This window comes from Sordaria macrospora, chromosome 5 (assembly GCF_033870435.1).
Source record: "Sordaria macrospora chromosome 5, complete sequence".
Lineage (NCBI taxonomy): Eukaryota > Fungi > Ascomycota > Sordariomycetes > Sordariales > Sordariaceae > Sordaria > Sordaria macrospora.
The window spans coordinates 518,454-531,720 of NC_089375.1; the positions used below are offsets into that span (position 1 = coordinate 518,454).

The following is a 13,267-nucleotide window of genomic DNA, read 5'->3' on the forward strand; positions in this document are numbered from 1 at the left end:
CACTGCCTCAGAAAGCCGCAACACATTCTCTTCTCTCCCGTTGGATTGGCGACAACCTGTAAATCAAGCCTAATGTCAGCGTGCCACATCAAAGTTTCGTCGTTCAATGATCAAATGCAGCTTTGATGCTGTAATGGAGGACATGCCAAAAAGGCAACCAGAGGGTAACGTTTGTTTTGATATCAAGGCTCGCTTCGAGCCAAGCCCCAAGGATGCCAGGGGGGCGGGGCAACTTTTCTCGTAATCCGCCCAATTGTATTCGTTGTTTTAGCGCCGCCTCTCCATTCCACCGTTTTACCTCGTCCGAACGATATGGATATGGGAGCTGGTGGTTCAGTTTTTTGACCCTACCACGTGATTAAAAGACCCGTTTCCTGACCTTCCCGCTCATAGATAAGAGCAGTGAGGGCCAGACTAGTAGTTGGGTCGGTGACGACTAGCGAATCCCTGGTGTTGTATGTTCTTTTTTTCCCCTTTCATACACCCTTTTTTTTTTTTTTTTTTTTTTTTTTTTTTTCCCTTTCGCTTTCTTTTCTTCCTTGACGAGTTTTCTTTCCAGGTCATGGTTCGGGGGTTTTTTTTTCTGAACAATTTTTCTTTTCGTCACATTTTTTATTTTTTTTTCGGGGACGGTTCGTTGCGTGGGGAGTGGATTCTGGATTCTGAAGTGAAATAGAACGGGAACGGAGGAACGGACGGACTGATCGGCGATTGATCGGCCTTTCCTGGTGGAGTTATGGACTTCTGAAGGGTCTTTTTGGTGATGTGGGGATATTGATGGTGACGATATTGGGTGGGTGTTGATGAGGATCTGAATGCTTGATACTTCACGATGAGATTCGGTTTGGGGGTTGTGATTGTAATGAGTGCGTTGGTTGTAATCTCCTTGCTTTTCTTTTCTTTCCTGAGTGCTAGCTTCAATGATCAATAAGGACAAGACAGGGTATTGATGTCTTCCTCACATGTCTGATATGAGAGTTGTCAGACGTCTCCAATGGAAGGTATTCTCGTTTTTCTTTTGGCAATTTGAGAAGCTCCGATGTCGTTTCCGGCGAATGGACCTATCGTTCGCGTCAATTTCACCCGAGCTTTCGGAGTGACCTTCTCACACTTTTCACCTCTAAAACGTTATCTACAATCGAAGAATACATTACTGAATCTACACCCGTCAGGGCTGCGTAGTTGACGATCCGCTTTACCGTACACCGCGATGATGTACACTTTTCAGCTCGACTTCGAGTTTCTGACTTCTGAGGCAGTTAAAAGGCGGTAAGACCTGCATATCTAGCAGCCTCCGCAAAAGTATGCAAACCACTGCGCGAAGCATGCATACACATGATTCGTAGCATGTGCGGCTGCACGAAGTGTAGATACCCGTGGGCTAGACTCTTGAAGACGGACTGTTCTCGCCGGCTCGCTCAAATTTTTAGCCGAACAGCGAAATGCCTGGAGCATGACTTTGAGCGAGTATTTTGATAAAATTCGGAAAACTTTGGCAAAGAGAAACAAATCCTTCAGAATGTTATGCATAACACGAAATTCGACATTCGAAACAAGACGGATGGTTGGAAAACCTACCAGGTAGCAAAAGAGAAAATTTGAGATTTGCAAAAGAACAAGGATGACGAAAAGGCAGGAATTGCCATGTACAACTTGTACAGTGCAGTCCAGTCCCCATTACAACAAGCAACCCAGGCAGTTTGAAAAACAAACAAGGTAAATCCCGTATAATCAAGGACGCACAAGCTCACACAAGTGAGAGGACAATAGCTCACAATGGAGGGACGGAGTAACCCGATACCCGTCGTTGTGTGCCTATTGTGAAGCGTGTAAATGCGTATTATGCTGTATGATCTCTGGTCGCACAGCTGCCGGGGGAAGAGATGTTCGCAGTAGATGACGGAGATGGGAAATGAGAATGGTTGTACACAGGGGCAAAGGGCGGGGATTGCTTTGTGTTACTGGCGATGACTGATGAATTGGGTTGAGTTTCTTGAGATTGAGGTCCGTTCGATATGGCAACTGCAGCCCGCCCTAGAAATGCAGAGCTGTAGAGATCCCACTCGGGACGATATTTGTGCAGTTTGCGCGGTTCTTCGGTAGTGTTCGCGTCTTTGACTACTACCGGGGAGGTTGGGCGGGTTTTTCCCCATCTTCTTTTATTTTCTCTTTGGGCTGTGCAGGATAAAACTCTTTGCTGCAGTGGAGTACGGACTATCTTGCGAACTGATAGTTTATGAGAGCTTGAGACTCTCGCCGTCATGAGCATCCGATAGAGAGACAAGTTGCCTTGACGATGTCCCCGTCCGTGTTGCTCAGACTGGGACTCGGACGAAGATCGTGGACGACGTGGTGCATACACAGAAGCAATGGTGGCCAGCGTGTCTCACCCAAAAGTCGGCACTAAAAAGAGCTTGATTTCCTCTCGTTGCTTTTTTTTCTTTTTCTTCGAGTCCAGATGTCTGGTAGTGAGGTTGGTGAGGCCTCTTGTGGCCTGTGCTGTGTCCATGTCTTCAGGCTGTATCTCTGGGGTGAAGAAGTCAAGCGGGACGAATGACCACGTTCAGCGGGGCAGCCTTTGTTAGCACGATGCGGGAAAGGGATCCACACTTCAGCTGTCGATGATTTTTTGTTGCTCAAGGCGGAGCAATCCCCAGCCTTCTTTTTCTGTCTTGTCGCTAGTCTGTGATTTCGGAGATGGTCGAGGGATGGTTTGAATCAGGGTCCATCGCGATTCATCAGGGAAAAACCCCCCCCCGTTCATATGAACGAAAGAGAGTTCAGATTGGCAGCCAACAACGACAAGACTTGCTTGTCAACAGAGCAAGCAAGTCTCGAAGAAGGGACGAACAGCAAAAAGATTCTTGGTGCTCATGACATCAGTCCACTCTCCATTTCTTGGCACGTCCCCACTTGATGATGCGGGATGTACCGCTAGCACAGACCAGGCAAGGTCGAATGCACCGCCAAATCGGCAAGGGTCGAGCTTAAACCGAAAGTGAGTGCTGACGGGCGCCGCCGCAGGTACCAATTCTTCTCCTCATCTGATATTTCCAACGACATGTGTAAATGCAAACGTGCTCCTCCAAACCGCCTGGAAACTATCGTGAAAGCAAAACCAGCCCTCTGGGACTTTTGGCTCGTGGTCAAGTGGGGGAAGAGGAGGGGAGATGGAAACAAAATCCACTGTCCAACCGTCTCCATTGGCCCACCCTGCCCGCAGGCCAAGCGAGAAGCGACGACAAGCGACCACTCCAGCTGTCCAGGGTTGAAAAACCACAGGGTTTCAGATAAATCTCGACAGATTGGCCAATCAGCCATTGCCATCTTGCTGCCCCCAGCATCGAGCTACAAAGCACTGCGCCAGAGCCCTAGACCGACCGGCCTCCCGTCTCCACAGAGCAACATCATCGACTCAACCATCTCTGACAACACCGCATTTTCCCCAACTGGAATTCCAAGAAGCCATTCCCAGTTTTGCAAACGATCATCATCCAGAAGAAAAGGGTTCTTCAACCACGTTGTCGGAAACCGGGCTGCCGAAAAGGCTGGACAGATAGATTACGAAAGAACATCGGCTTACGCAAGTACCGTACGATCGGGCAGCGGGCCTTTGGCAATCTGGGCTTGGCCGATAGAAACCCAGCCTCTTCCGTCACAGGCTCACCACAGCAACCTCTTTCTCTGCTTGCTTCCATGCTTCCATTTCCATCCAGCAGCCAGCAACCAGTGAGAAGGGCCACGGCAGTGTTGCTGGCAGGTTTTATTGTCCAAATTTCACCAATCCGCTGTGTACCACGGCAAATGGCCGGTTTTTGAAACACGAGAGCGACCTTGCTCTTCTGTTCGGTCGGGTTCTCGGAACAGATTGATTGTTGCTCATCTCATCATCCTCCAACTTGTTGCCTGCCGAGAGTAGTTGTTGGTTGATGAATGGTCAACCGCGACGCGTGCCATGACATCCATCCCAACCCAACTTTTCGTTGTTGCTCCCCTCCAACGTCAACACATCAAATCCAGGAACAAGGAACAGAAACATGGCATCCCTTCTTGGCTCGCCAGGCACAGCACATACCCGCCAGCAGCCATAACCCAGAAAGCAAAGAATGAAGAAAAAAAGGCAAGTAGGTCACAGCGCATATGGTGACAGGGAGAGAGGTAGGTACCGCACCAGCTGTGTGCCTCTGCCAGCTAAGCTCCCAGTTGCAGTGCATAATGTGGCTTGCTTTTTTTTCGCCGCCCTTTTTCATTTTTCTTTTCTTTTTTGACCTTTCAGTTCCTTGCAACATAGAAAGAGCTGGCCCAGGCCTTGGCAAGCCTGCCCTGGACGACCTGACCCTGACCTGGGCCCTGCAAGCAACGTCACTTGGTCACCTTATCACCGGCGATGCGACGACATTTGCTAGACCAGTTCGACCAGCTGTGAGCTGCTAGTGGTCGCAAGCACAGATTGCGACCGAGTTACAAACTGATTCTAGGCTCATTCCTGATGTTGTGCGGGACAAAAGAAAGAACAATCCACGGGGCTGGTGGCTGGTGGTGGTAGCTGGGAGCTGGGAGCTGGGAGCTGGGAGCTGGGAGCTGGGAGCTGGTAGGTGAGTTCGGATTGTGGCAGATGTCAATGATGATATGGGGCATCGTTCTTGTCTTTGTTTTCCGTACTGGGTGATGAAATGGATCTGGGCAGCGAGATCTGAGAGGCCCAGAGATCCCAAACAAAGGGTCTGATTTCCTGGATAGTACCGACCAGGTAGGTACTTTGTACCAGCCAACTGGAAACTGGGGGTGCCGGCTGGTGGTGGTGGTTTGTGATGCTTGCTGGAGGACCGACGTCGTAGCACCCTGGTTGCATCCGGACAACGATGGAGTCGCTCGCTTCTGTGATGGAGACGACGGCGGGAATGACAACACCAAGATCAGACTCCACTTTTTGTTTGGTGGGACAGCCGAGCAACAACCTGGTCGACCTGGATGGAGACAGACGAAAAACACTGTTCGCTGTTTCCTGTTGTGGGCACAAACCGTGGCTGCCCTGGCCCGTTCCGTCGGCGTCACTCATCTTGACTAAATTATAAACAGGAAGGCACGAGGTGCTACACTCCAGTCGAGTCCTTTCCATCTTCCTTCTCATCCAGCCTAGTACCCTGCCCAGCAACTCCTGCGTTTGTCTCACTTCGAAGGACCAGACGACATTTAATTTGCACCACCACCCTCCTCTTCCCAAATCAGCTCAGTCGACCATTCACTCTACTCTCACCTTTCTCCCACCTGCCCCACCACCTACCAAACAAAACCTCGACCGCGACTTCTTGTCTCTTCCTCCTTCCTCAACTCACCTCCCAACAATAACATCTCGACCTACCTTAGTCGTCACCTACAACCAAACCAACATCCCTACATCCATCAAAATGAAGGCCTCTACCATCCTCGCTCTTGCCGGCGCTCTCGCCGTCTCTGCCCAGAGCTTCCCCGACAACTTCCCCGACTGCGGCGTAAGTAGAGCCTCATGATGATGAACATCCCACGTGGAAAAAACACCATGAACTAACCCCGCCCTTCAGAGAACCTGCGGCAACAACATGCTTGACAAGGCTGGCTCCGAGTTCCAGTGCGGCCGTGATGATGCTGCCTGCTTGTGCAAGAACGTCAACTTCGGCTACGGCATTCGCGACTGCTCTGCCGCTATTTGCTCCGTGGCCGACGCCGAGACCGCCGTCAACTGGGCCAAGAAGTGGTGTGCTGATGCCGGTGTCACCATCAACCCTGTAAGTTCACATCTCCCTCTGGTAATAAGCAGTCCAGCACTAACAGCCACATAGGGTGCCGGCTCTGGCTCTGGCTCTGATGGCTCTGGCTCTGATGGCTCTGCCTCCGTCACCACCTCCACCGTTGTCTCTACCGTCACCTCCGACTCTGCCACCAGCACCGTCACCTCCGTGACCACCGTCTCCGATGGCGCCGGCGCTGGCGCTGGTGGTTCCGCTAGCTCTGCCTCTGGCGACGCCACTGCCATCACCACCAGCGAGTTCACCTCCACCTTCACCAGCGGCGAGTCCACCATCACCAGCACCGGTACCACCACCATCTCTGGCGTCTCTGGCGTCGCTGGCGCTACCTCTGTCCCCGAGACTACTGTCACCAACCCCGTTGTCTCTACCGTCACCTCCGAGAGCTCCACCTTCGAGACCACTGTTGGTAGCACCACTTTCACCTCGTCCATCACCGGCTCTGCTCTCAGCTCTGCTCTCCAGAGCCAGGCCTCCAGCGCTTCCAGCGAGGGTGCTGTAAGTTAATCTGCAATCTGAAGTCAAAGTCAAACAATGATGCTAACAAACAACCTCCAGGCTCCTCAGCAGACCGCCGCTCCCATTGCCGGTTTCTTCGCCGCCGCTGGTCTCGCCGCCATGCTTCTCTAAGCGCATCCAGCATTTTTTCCTTTTGAAGCTCGGACATATTTGACCAACTGACACGATTTGGAATGACGGCTCTTTAGCAGCAACACAACTAATGATCTGATGAAGAATGGCGCCAAATCTTTTTAATGACCTGGAAAAGTTTGGAGTCGGGATAGATTCTCTGTACATATACTTTGGAGTTGGGTTTTTTTTTCTCTACACTGTTACTCCGGGAGATGATACCATTGCGATCGATGGGATATAATCTTGGGAAATGGATGATGGATGGATGGATGGATGGGTTACTTAATGATTGATGTATGAAACAACACACATCTTCTTCTCATTCTTCTCGCTTACTGCACTGCACTGCGGTCGGTAGCTAGCTGGATTGATGAAAGATAGTGTTAAAGGTCAGATGGTTAAAGAATAACATCTCACAAAATACTTTTCCGTGTTCCAATTCGTGACTTCGCATTGCATGAAGACAGAGGGTAGATGATTGGTGTTGACCGAGTGGTAGTGATGAGTTGTGAAGTGAGGAGTCCGAATACTCTACGACAATCTCATATCGAGGCTTACATATCTGATACGCGCTCAGCCCAACCACCACAAGATTGCTTACCTTCCACTCAGCTGAGGTCTCTCGTCCACGCTTCACGCCCGTAGTTGAGGGAACAAATCCCAAAAAGTAGTTTTTTTGAAACACACAATGCTTTTGGACAGGACAAGGGAAACCTATACCGTCCCTTGCCTTTATTCTTTCTACAACAGAACCAAAAGAAGCAATGCAAACACAACACAGAAACATAGAAACGAACTTTTATAGTACCTTAGACCAGTTGTTCATAATGCAAGGCCATAACATAACACCATCACTCAAAAACCCGCCTCCATCTAATCCAATCCAATCCAATCCAGTCCAGAATGTCGGTTCTCATGTCTCAATCTTCTCCTCTTCTCCTCTTGACTTCTTTCTTCCCTCGTCCCTCAACCGCTGGCTAGGTCGCTCGCTGACATACCCGCTGGCATCCACTGCTCTAGCTCTAGCTAGCTCTAATACCTCCCACCATGACCGCTACCGTTACCACCATCACCGTCAACAGGCACCGCAAACCCAACTTAAAACCTGGAATACCGCTGCGAATCCATCAATAGCTGTTGATCGGGCGTTTGATCGTCTTCGCTCTCGTCTTCGTAATCGTTCTCGTCTTCGTTCTCGTCTTCATACTCTTCTTCTTCTTCGTCTTCTTCGTCTTCGTACCCAGCTGCTTCGTTTTTAATTTGAACATCGCCGCCGCCATTTTGTTCTTGTTCTTGTTCTTGTTCTTGCGCTTCCTCGTCCTCGTCTTCGTCTGATTGATCCCGACTTCCGACGTCCTCCATGATGACTGTGTCATTTTGTTGGTCTTGGTTTTGGGCTTGATTTAGGTCCTGGCTCTTATTTTGGTCCTGATCAAGCTCCATTAACTCTGGGTCAACATCAGCGTTCTCCTCCACCTGCTTCTGGAGCTGGAGCTGCTGGAGCTGGCGCTGACGCGGTGATTGGCGGCGGGTGACAATCTTTTGTTGTTGTCGCTGTTGCTGTTGCTGTTGCTGTTGCTGTTGTTGTTGTTGTTGTTGTTGTTGTTGTTGTTGCTGACCAGCAAGAACAGAGGCAGGGGCAGCATGGGTGGAGGGTGTAGGAGTCTGCGGCGCGAACCTCGTTGGCACCAGCGCTGAACCAGACATGAGGGCAGCAGCGCGGCCGTTCTGGCCGTTTGCAACACCGTTGGCAACAGCCGGCGTGGGGGTGTTGATGACCGTGGGAGTGTTGCCAACAGCAACAGCTCCAGAACCAGAACCAGAACCAGAACCCGAACCAGAGCCCGAACCAGAACCAGAACCCGTACCAGAAGAAGTACCAGCAGAAGTACCAGCAGAAGAAGAAGCAGCCCGTTGCTTCACCCTCAACCCCTCCTTCAACTCCTTCCTTCTAGCCTCTCTCGCGGCTTTAAGTTGCGGATGCCGTTGCATGAACTTGGGTCCCCAATGTTTTCCCACCGTCACTGTACTTCCCTCTCCATCTTCTCCTGCCACGTCCCCTTCCTTACCACCATCCTTTCCATCCCCTCCCTCCTTTCCCCCCTTGCCCACCGGCGTAGCACCAGCACCAACCGACTTCCTCCTCGCACTTCCTCCCCCCCTCGTAGTAGTCCCCCCCTCCTTCGCCTCCCTAACCCCAACCTCCAAAACCCTATCCGCAAACCTTCTAATATCCTCCATCTTCACCGGCAGTCCCAAATTCTCTTGCGCAAGAACCCACATGGCGATATTCTCTTCCTGCTCGGGGGTCAGTTTTTGCATTTCTCGGGAGGAGGTTTCATAAGACCGCTTGGCTTGCGGCGTGCCCTGGAAGTGCCGCTGGAGGGTAGAGAAGGGGATGGAGTGCGCTTGGGCGGCTTTTCGAATCGACAGGGAACCTGAGGAGACGGCGGCTATGGCGGCGGAGAATTGCGTGGGGGTGTATTGTTTTATGTGAGAGGTTGAGCGGGGGCCGGGCATTTTGGGCGGTTTTTTGGTGGTGGTTTGGTGGCCTGGTGGTTGATTTAGTGGTTTGAAACGTGAGACGAGATAGTGCTTGGTCTGGTGGGGCAAGTTGAGAGTTGCCCAATTCGACCTTGGGGTGAGTAACTGAGTTGAGAGATGGAGGTGGTGAAAGATCCTATTTCGGTCTTTCCTTGGTCCCGGGGCCGAGGTCGATGAGTGTTTTTGATGTGAAGACCACAGTTTGTGGTAGGATGGAAGAACTGAAGTTGACCCTTTACTCGAAAGCTGAAGGGTTGGTTTTGGAGTTATAGACTCTCGAATATCGGATGTAAGAGGCGTGATGCTCGCTTCAAGATTTTGTTAGTTGCGTGGCCTGACCATGCAAACAAAACCTGGCATTGAAGATGCCGCCCAAGGCAAGTGGGATGAAAACCATACCTGCAAAGAAGAGGCATGTATATAGTCTCCAATTGTACAAAAAAGGTAATTGCCGAGGTTGATGCTGGAATCCAAGAGGCAAGTGTCCAAATTTAACAGCTCGAGAAATCTCCAATTCGGAGAAAAAAAAAAGATACGATTGAGGAAATCGGACGGGCGCTAACAATTTGGTACGTAGCCACACAGCAAAGCCCGTTAGCGACCCAAGATTTCTGCAGGCGCCACTTGAATCAGGCAACCTTGACCTGAGCACGTGACCTGGCGCATTTGTCGCGCTTTAGTGTGATTGATTGATGGAGAAAAGCTACTTGTGTCCAGGAGCGGGGAACCCGCAGCTATATACCTGTCAGGCTCTCCAAAGTACCTATGTACTTCTACCACTGCTTCTGCGGTGTGTGCGGTCGTACTGGATACTTCGACAGGCCTGGTCACCTCAGTACCAAAGGTACCGACCTCCCCTGATCAGGTATTGCCTCTCTGCCTGGTCAGGTGCATCCCGGTAACTAGCAGGCACAATTAGTGTGGTGTGCTAATAGAGATGCTGCCCGACTCCCCGACTGAATGCGTCTGCAATGTGCGCCGTGCGCCTGACGTCTCGGGCGTTTCGCTTTCATCCGAACAACAAACTGTTGTTTATCCCCGTTCACGCATTCATTAATTAATGATTATCTTTCAGCCATGATAATCATCGAACTCATAAATTCATTATAACATACTCAACGCAAAACATTCCCAAGCGTTATCACCAACTCAGTACTCACATCCCGATACCGTACTCCACGCGCCTGACGTCATCCGCCACTGCATTATCAAAACGCTTTCTCCCTTCGCGTCGAAGACATTTCCGCGGGCAAGAACAGGTCAGAAAATCAAAAGAACGACCAACAACAACAACAACAACAACAACAACAACAACAACAACAACAACAACAAAACTCAATCAACCATCTCAATGCCAGCAACACGCAAATCCACTCGCTCTCGCGGCGGCGCTGCCGCTGCTGGTGCTGCCCATGGCAAACAGCAGACCCTCTCCTTCAATCACCGCGTCACCAAGCCGACCGTCAAAGCAGGCAAGGACCTTCTCGTCAAGGAAGAAACCCCCGAGACTATCACCACCAAAACCAAGGACGTCAAGCTCCAAGATGACGAGGTCGTTGAGGTACCCGAGGCCGAGTCGGAGGAGCAGGAGGAGGAGAAGCCACAGCTGGAGGCCAATGTGAAGAAAGCCGCGAAGAAAGCCGCGACCAAGGATGTGAAGGATGAAGTCAAGGAGACAACCAAAGAGGATATCAAGGCCAAGGAACCAGAACGGACTGAGATCGAGAAACGCGCCCTCAAACTCCCTCAATCCGCCATCGACGCCTACTGGAACAAGATCGACTCGGCGCGCATGGCAAGGGCCGTGCACAAGAAACATACCGAGGGATTGACAACGGGAGAGAAAGTGTTGAGGCATTTTGATGTTAGCAGTCATTATGGTGTAAGTCTCTTGTTTTCTCTTTCCGTTCATTCTCTGCTCCCATGACCACAGAAGAAATGACGTAGTGCTAATGCTGATGGGACGATGGTAGCCATGCATTGGAATCACCCGCCTTAAACGCTGGCAGAGGGCTGAGAGATTGGGATTGAACCCGCCCATCGAGGTGTTGGCCGTCCTGCTTAGGGAGGAGAAGAATGGGAATAAGGCTATTGAGAGGGCGCATATGGATGAGTTGATGAACTCTGTTAGTACTGGGCCTTGAACAGGATGCAAGGTGTCGGCGTTGTGGCGACGGTCTATGAAGCGACGATTTTTATGGATGGTATAGGATGGGATAAGGGACACAACAGTACACAGTTTTAACTGTTTGGCGAGGCGTTTTATGGGAAATGGTTTTCGGGACGATGGTATTCGGGAGATTTACGTTGAGTATGAACATGAAGCAACGTAGGAAATGGAATTGGGTCGGAATCAAGGCTAAAGAGGTGACATGTCAACGATGTCCCAAGTACTCTATAACATTTATTTGCTCTAGTATCAACATTTTAAAGGAAATCTAGGTGTATCTACTTCCCCACCAGTTTATCTTGTCTGTTCCATTTTCCTCCCTTTTCCATTTTATTCCTTTGTTTCTTCCAATTTCATTTTCCTTTTCCTCCAATATTTCTGTGAGACTGTCCCCCTTCGCCATCCCTTCCCAAGTCCCTAGCCCTAGTACCAAATACTCCTAGTCCGATGATGCGGAATCCTCTCCCTGCCCTCCGCCTCCAATTCCTTCACATCATCATACAATAAGAAATCAATCAGCACGGCATTCACCTTCCCCCTCGCCTCCTCGGGGTTCTGCCTAATAATCTCCCGCCTAATCAGCTCCACGCACCAAATGCTGCACGCCCGCAGCTGCATTTCCCACTCGCTGCCATGCTCAATCATCCGCTTCTCGCGCACCGCCGCCTCCAGCGTCGGCCCGTACAACAGGCAGTTGAGCTGCCACAGCATCTGCGGGACGCGGTAGTCGGCGAACATGGTGATTTTGTCAATGTCCGGGAAGGAACCGTAGGATTGGCCCTCGAAACAGGCCCACAGGTCGGCGACGAAGATTTGCGCGCGCTTGAGGATCCGGATGGGCTGTCGCCGGGCGGGGTGGGCGTGGATGTCGGCGAAGCAGGGGAAGTCGGAGGCTAGAAGGTTTACCAAGGCGGCGGCGGAGCCGTTGGCTGCGTCGATTAGGTCGAGGACGGAGCCGTCGTATTTCTGTTTTGTTGTGTTAATGTAAGCTACCTCTAGGTAAGGAAGTGTCAAGGGAGGGAGGAAGAGATAAAGATGTTCGTACCTCGTGGAGAACCTGGCCGGCTTCACGGAGACAGTCAAACCTCTCCTGCAGAAGAGGAATCTCCTCATCCGTGGCAGACCGGAAAACGTTGCGGAGGACGTCTACGGTAAACGCTTCTTCATTGATCCAGAAAGCGGGATCGGTGATGGGGATTCCTGTGGACAGAGACACCAGCGTCAACGAAGGGTTCTTCTTCTTTATTGTTTACATAGCTATCATTTAACCACAGGAACATCGCCAAACATTTCATCTTCATTACCAACAAAGCCAAAAACTTCAAAAGCAAGAAATGAGACCAACCTTCCTCTAAGCCCCTCTGCAACCCGGCCACCAAACTCCAATACCCCGTCCACCTCCTCCCTCTATACTCAACCTGGAACCTTTCCTCCTCGCTCTTTTCGCTCCAAAACGAAAAGTTGAGGATATCCATCGCAAAGATAAACTTGACCGTCTCCTCATCTTTCGTCTTGGGGTGGAGCTCATGGGTTGACCAAGTAGCTGGCGAGTACTCCCGCTGTTGCATCTGGGTCCAGATGGTTTCGGCGGCCTTTTTGCACCCGCGCATGTCCAGGGCCACGTCGATGGCGTGGTTGTAGACGAACTCGGCAGACTCCAAAACGCCCGTCTCGGCGGCGGTGGGGCTGGCGGTCTTGCCTTGGAGGTGTTGACGCAGGAGCTCGAGGAGCTCGGGGTCGGGTTCTGAGTCGGAGGAGTAGGACATTTTGAATGTGGGCGGACGTAGGAGACGGGAGGTGAAAAGGGATCCGAGAGAACGAGAAAATGAAGGGTTTGAGAAGAAACGAGGAATGAGTTGAGATTTTGAGATGGGGTGGTGAAGTCTGAGGAAGGGGGTTAGGGAAGAAGTGAGAAAACGGGAAGGTTGCATCGTGAGTTTAGCAAATACAGGGGACACGCTGATAACCCTGAGAGTCATCAACTGTCAGGAAGTGACTGTTCCTGAATTCGAGGAAGCAAACATTCGAGTTCACAGTCAGATTGATGATATGGCAGATTCATACGCATGTTTCTTATTATACGTAGAGCCTATCACATTCTCTGAAAACATGGACCAGTCTTTGTTTGTCTGCA

General features: G+C 50.9%; 4 protein-coding genes across 4 annotated transcripts; 2 read left to right on the forward strand and 2 right to left on the reverse strand.

Moving 5' to 3' along the window:
* Positions 1 to 5,114: 5,114 nt before the first annotated feature.
* On the forward strand, positions 5,115 to 6,847 carry SMAC4_07261 (uncharacterized protein). Its single transcript, XM_003344644.2, has 4 exons — positions 5,115 to 5,492; positions 5,562 to 5,765; positions 5,820 to 6,284; positions 6,345 to 6,847. Exons 1-4 carry the CDS (start codon positions 5,409 to 5,411, stop codon positions 6,414 to 6,416), a joined length of 825 nt encoding a protein of 274 aa, XP_003344692.1. The 5' UTR covers positions 5,115 to 5,408; the 3' UTR covers positions 6,417 to 6,847.
* A 670-nt stretch (positions 6,848 to 7,517) lies between these two features.
* SMAC4_07260 (uncharacterized protein) lies at positions 7,518 to 8,939 on the reverse strand (the record flags this gene model as incomplete). The annotated part of the gene is made up of 1 exon (XM_066090599.1): positions 7,518 to 8,939. One exon carries the CDS (start codon positions 8,937 to 8,939, stop codon positions 7,518 to 7,520), a length of 1,422 nt encoding a protein of 473 aa, XP_065947072.1.
* A 1,027-nt stretch (positions 8,940 to 9,966) lies between these two features.
* SMAC4_07259 (uncharacterized protein) lies at positions 9,967 to 11,427 on the forward strand. Its single transcript, XM_003344642.2, has 2 exons — positions 9,967 to 10,845; positions 10,937 to 11,427. Exons 1-2 carry the CDS (start codon positions 10,315 to 10,317, stop codon positions 11,105 to 11,107), a joined length of 702 nt encoding a protein of 233 aa, XP_003344690.1. The 5' UTR covers positions 9,967 to 10,314; the 3' UTR covers positions 11,108 to 11,427.
* A 129-nt stretch (positions 11,428 to 11,556) lies between these two features.
* On the reverse strand, positions 11,557 to 13,064 carry SMAC4_07258 (uncharacterized protein; the record flags this gene model as incomplete). The annotated part of the gene is made up of 3 exons (XM_003344641.2): positions 11,557 to 12,099; positions 12,179 to 12,333; positions 12,479 to 13,064. The coding sequence occupies 3 exons, from the start codon at positions 13,062 to 13,064 to the stop codon at positions 11,557 to 11,559; spliced, it is 1,284 nt and encodes a 427-aa protein (XP_003344689.2).
* Between the last annotated feature and the right edge of the window lie 203 nt (positions 13,065 to 13,267).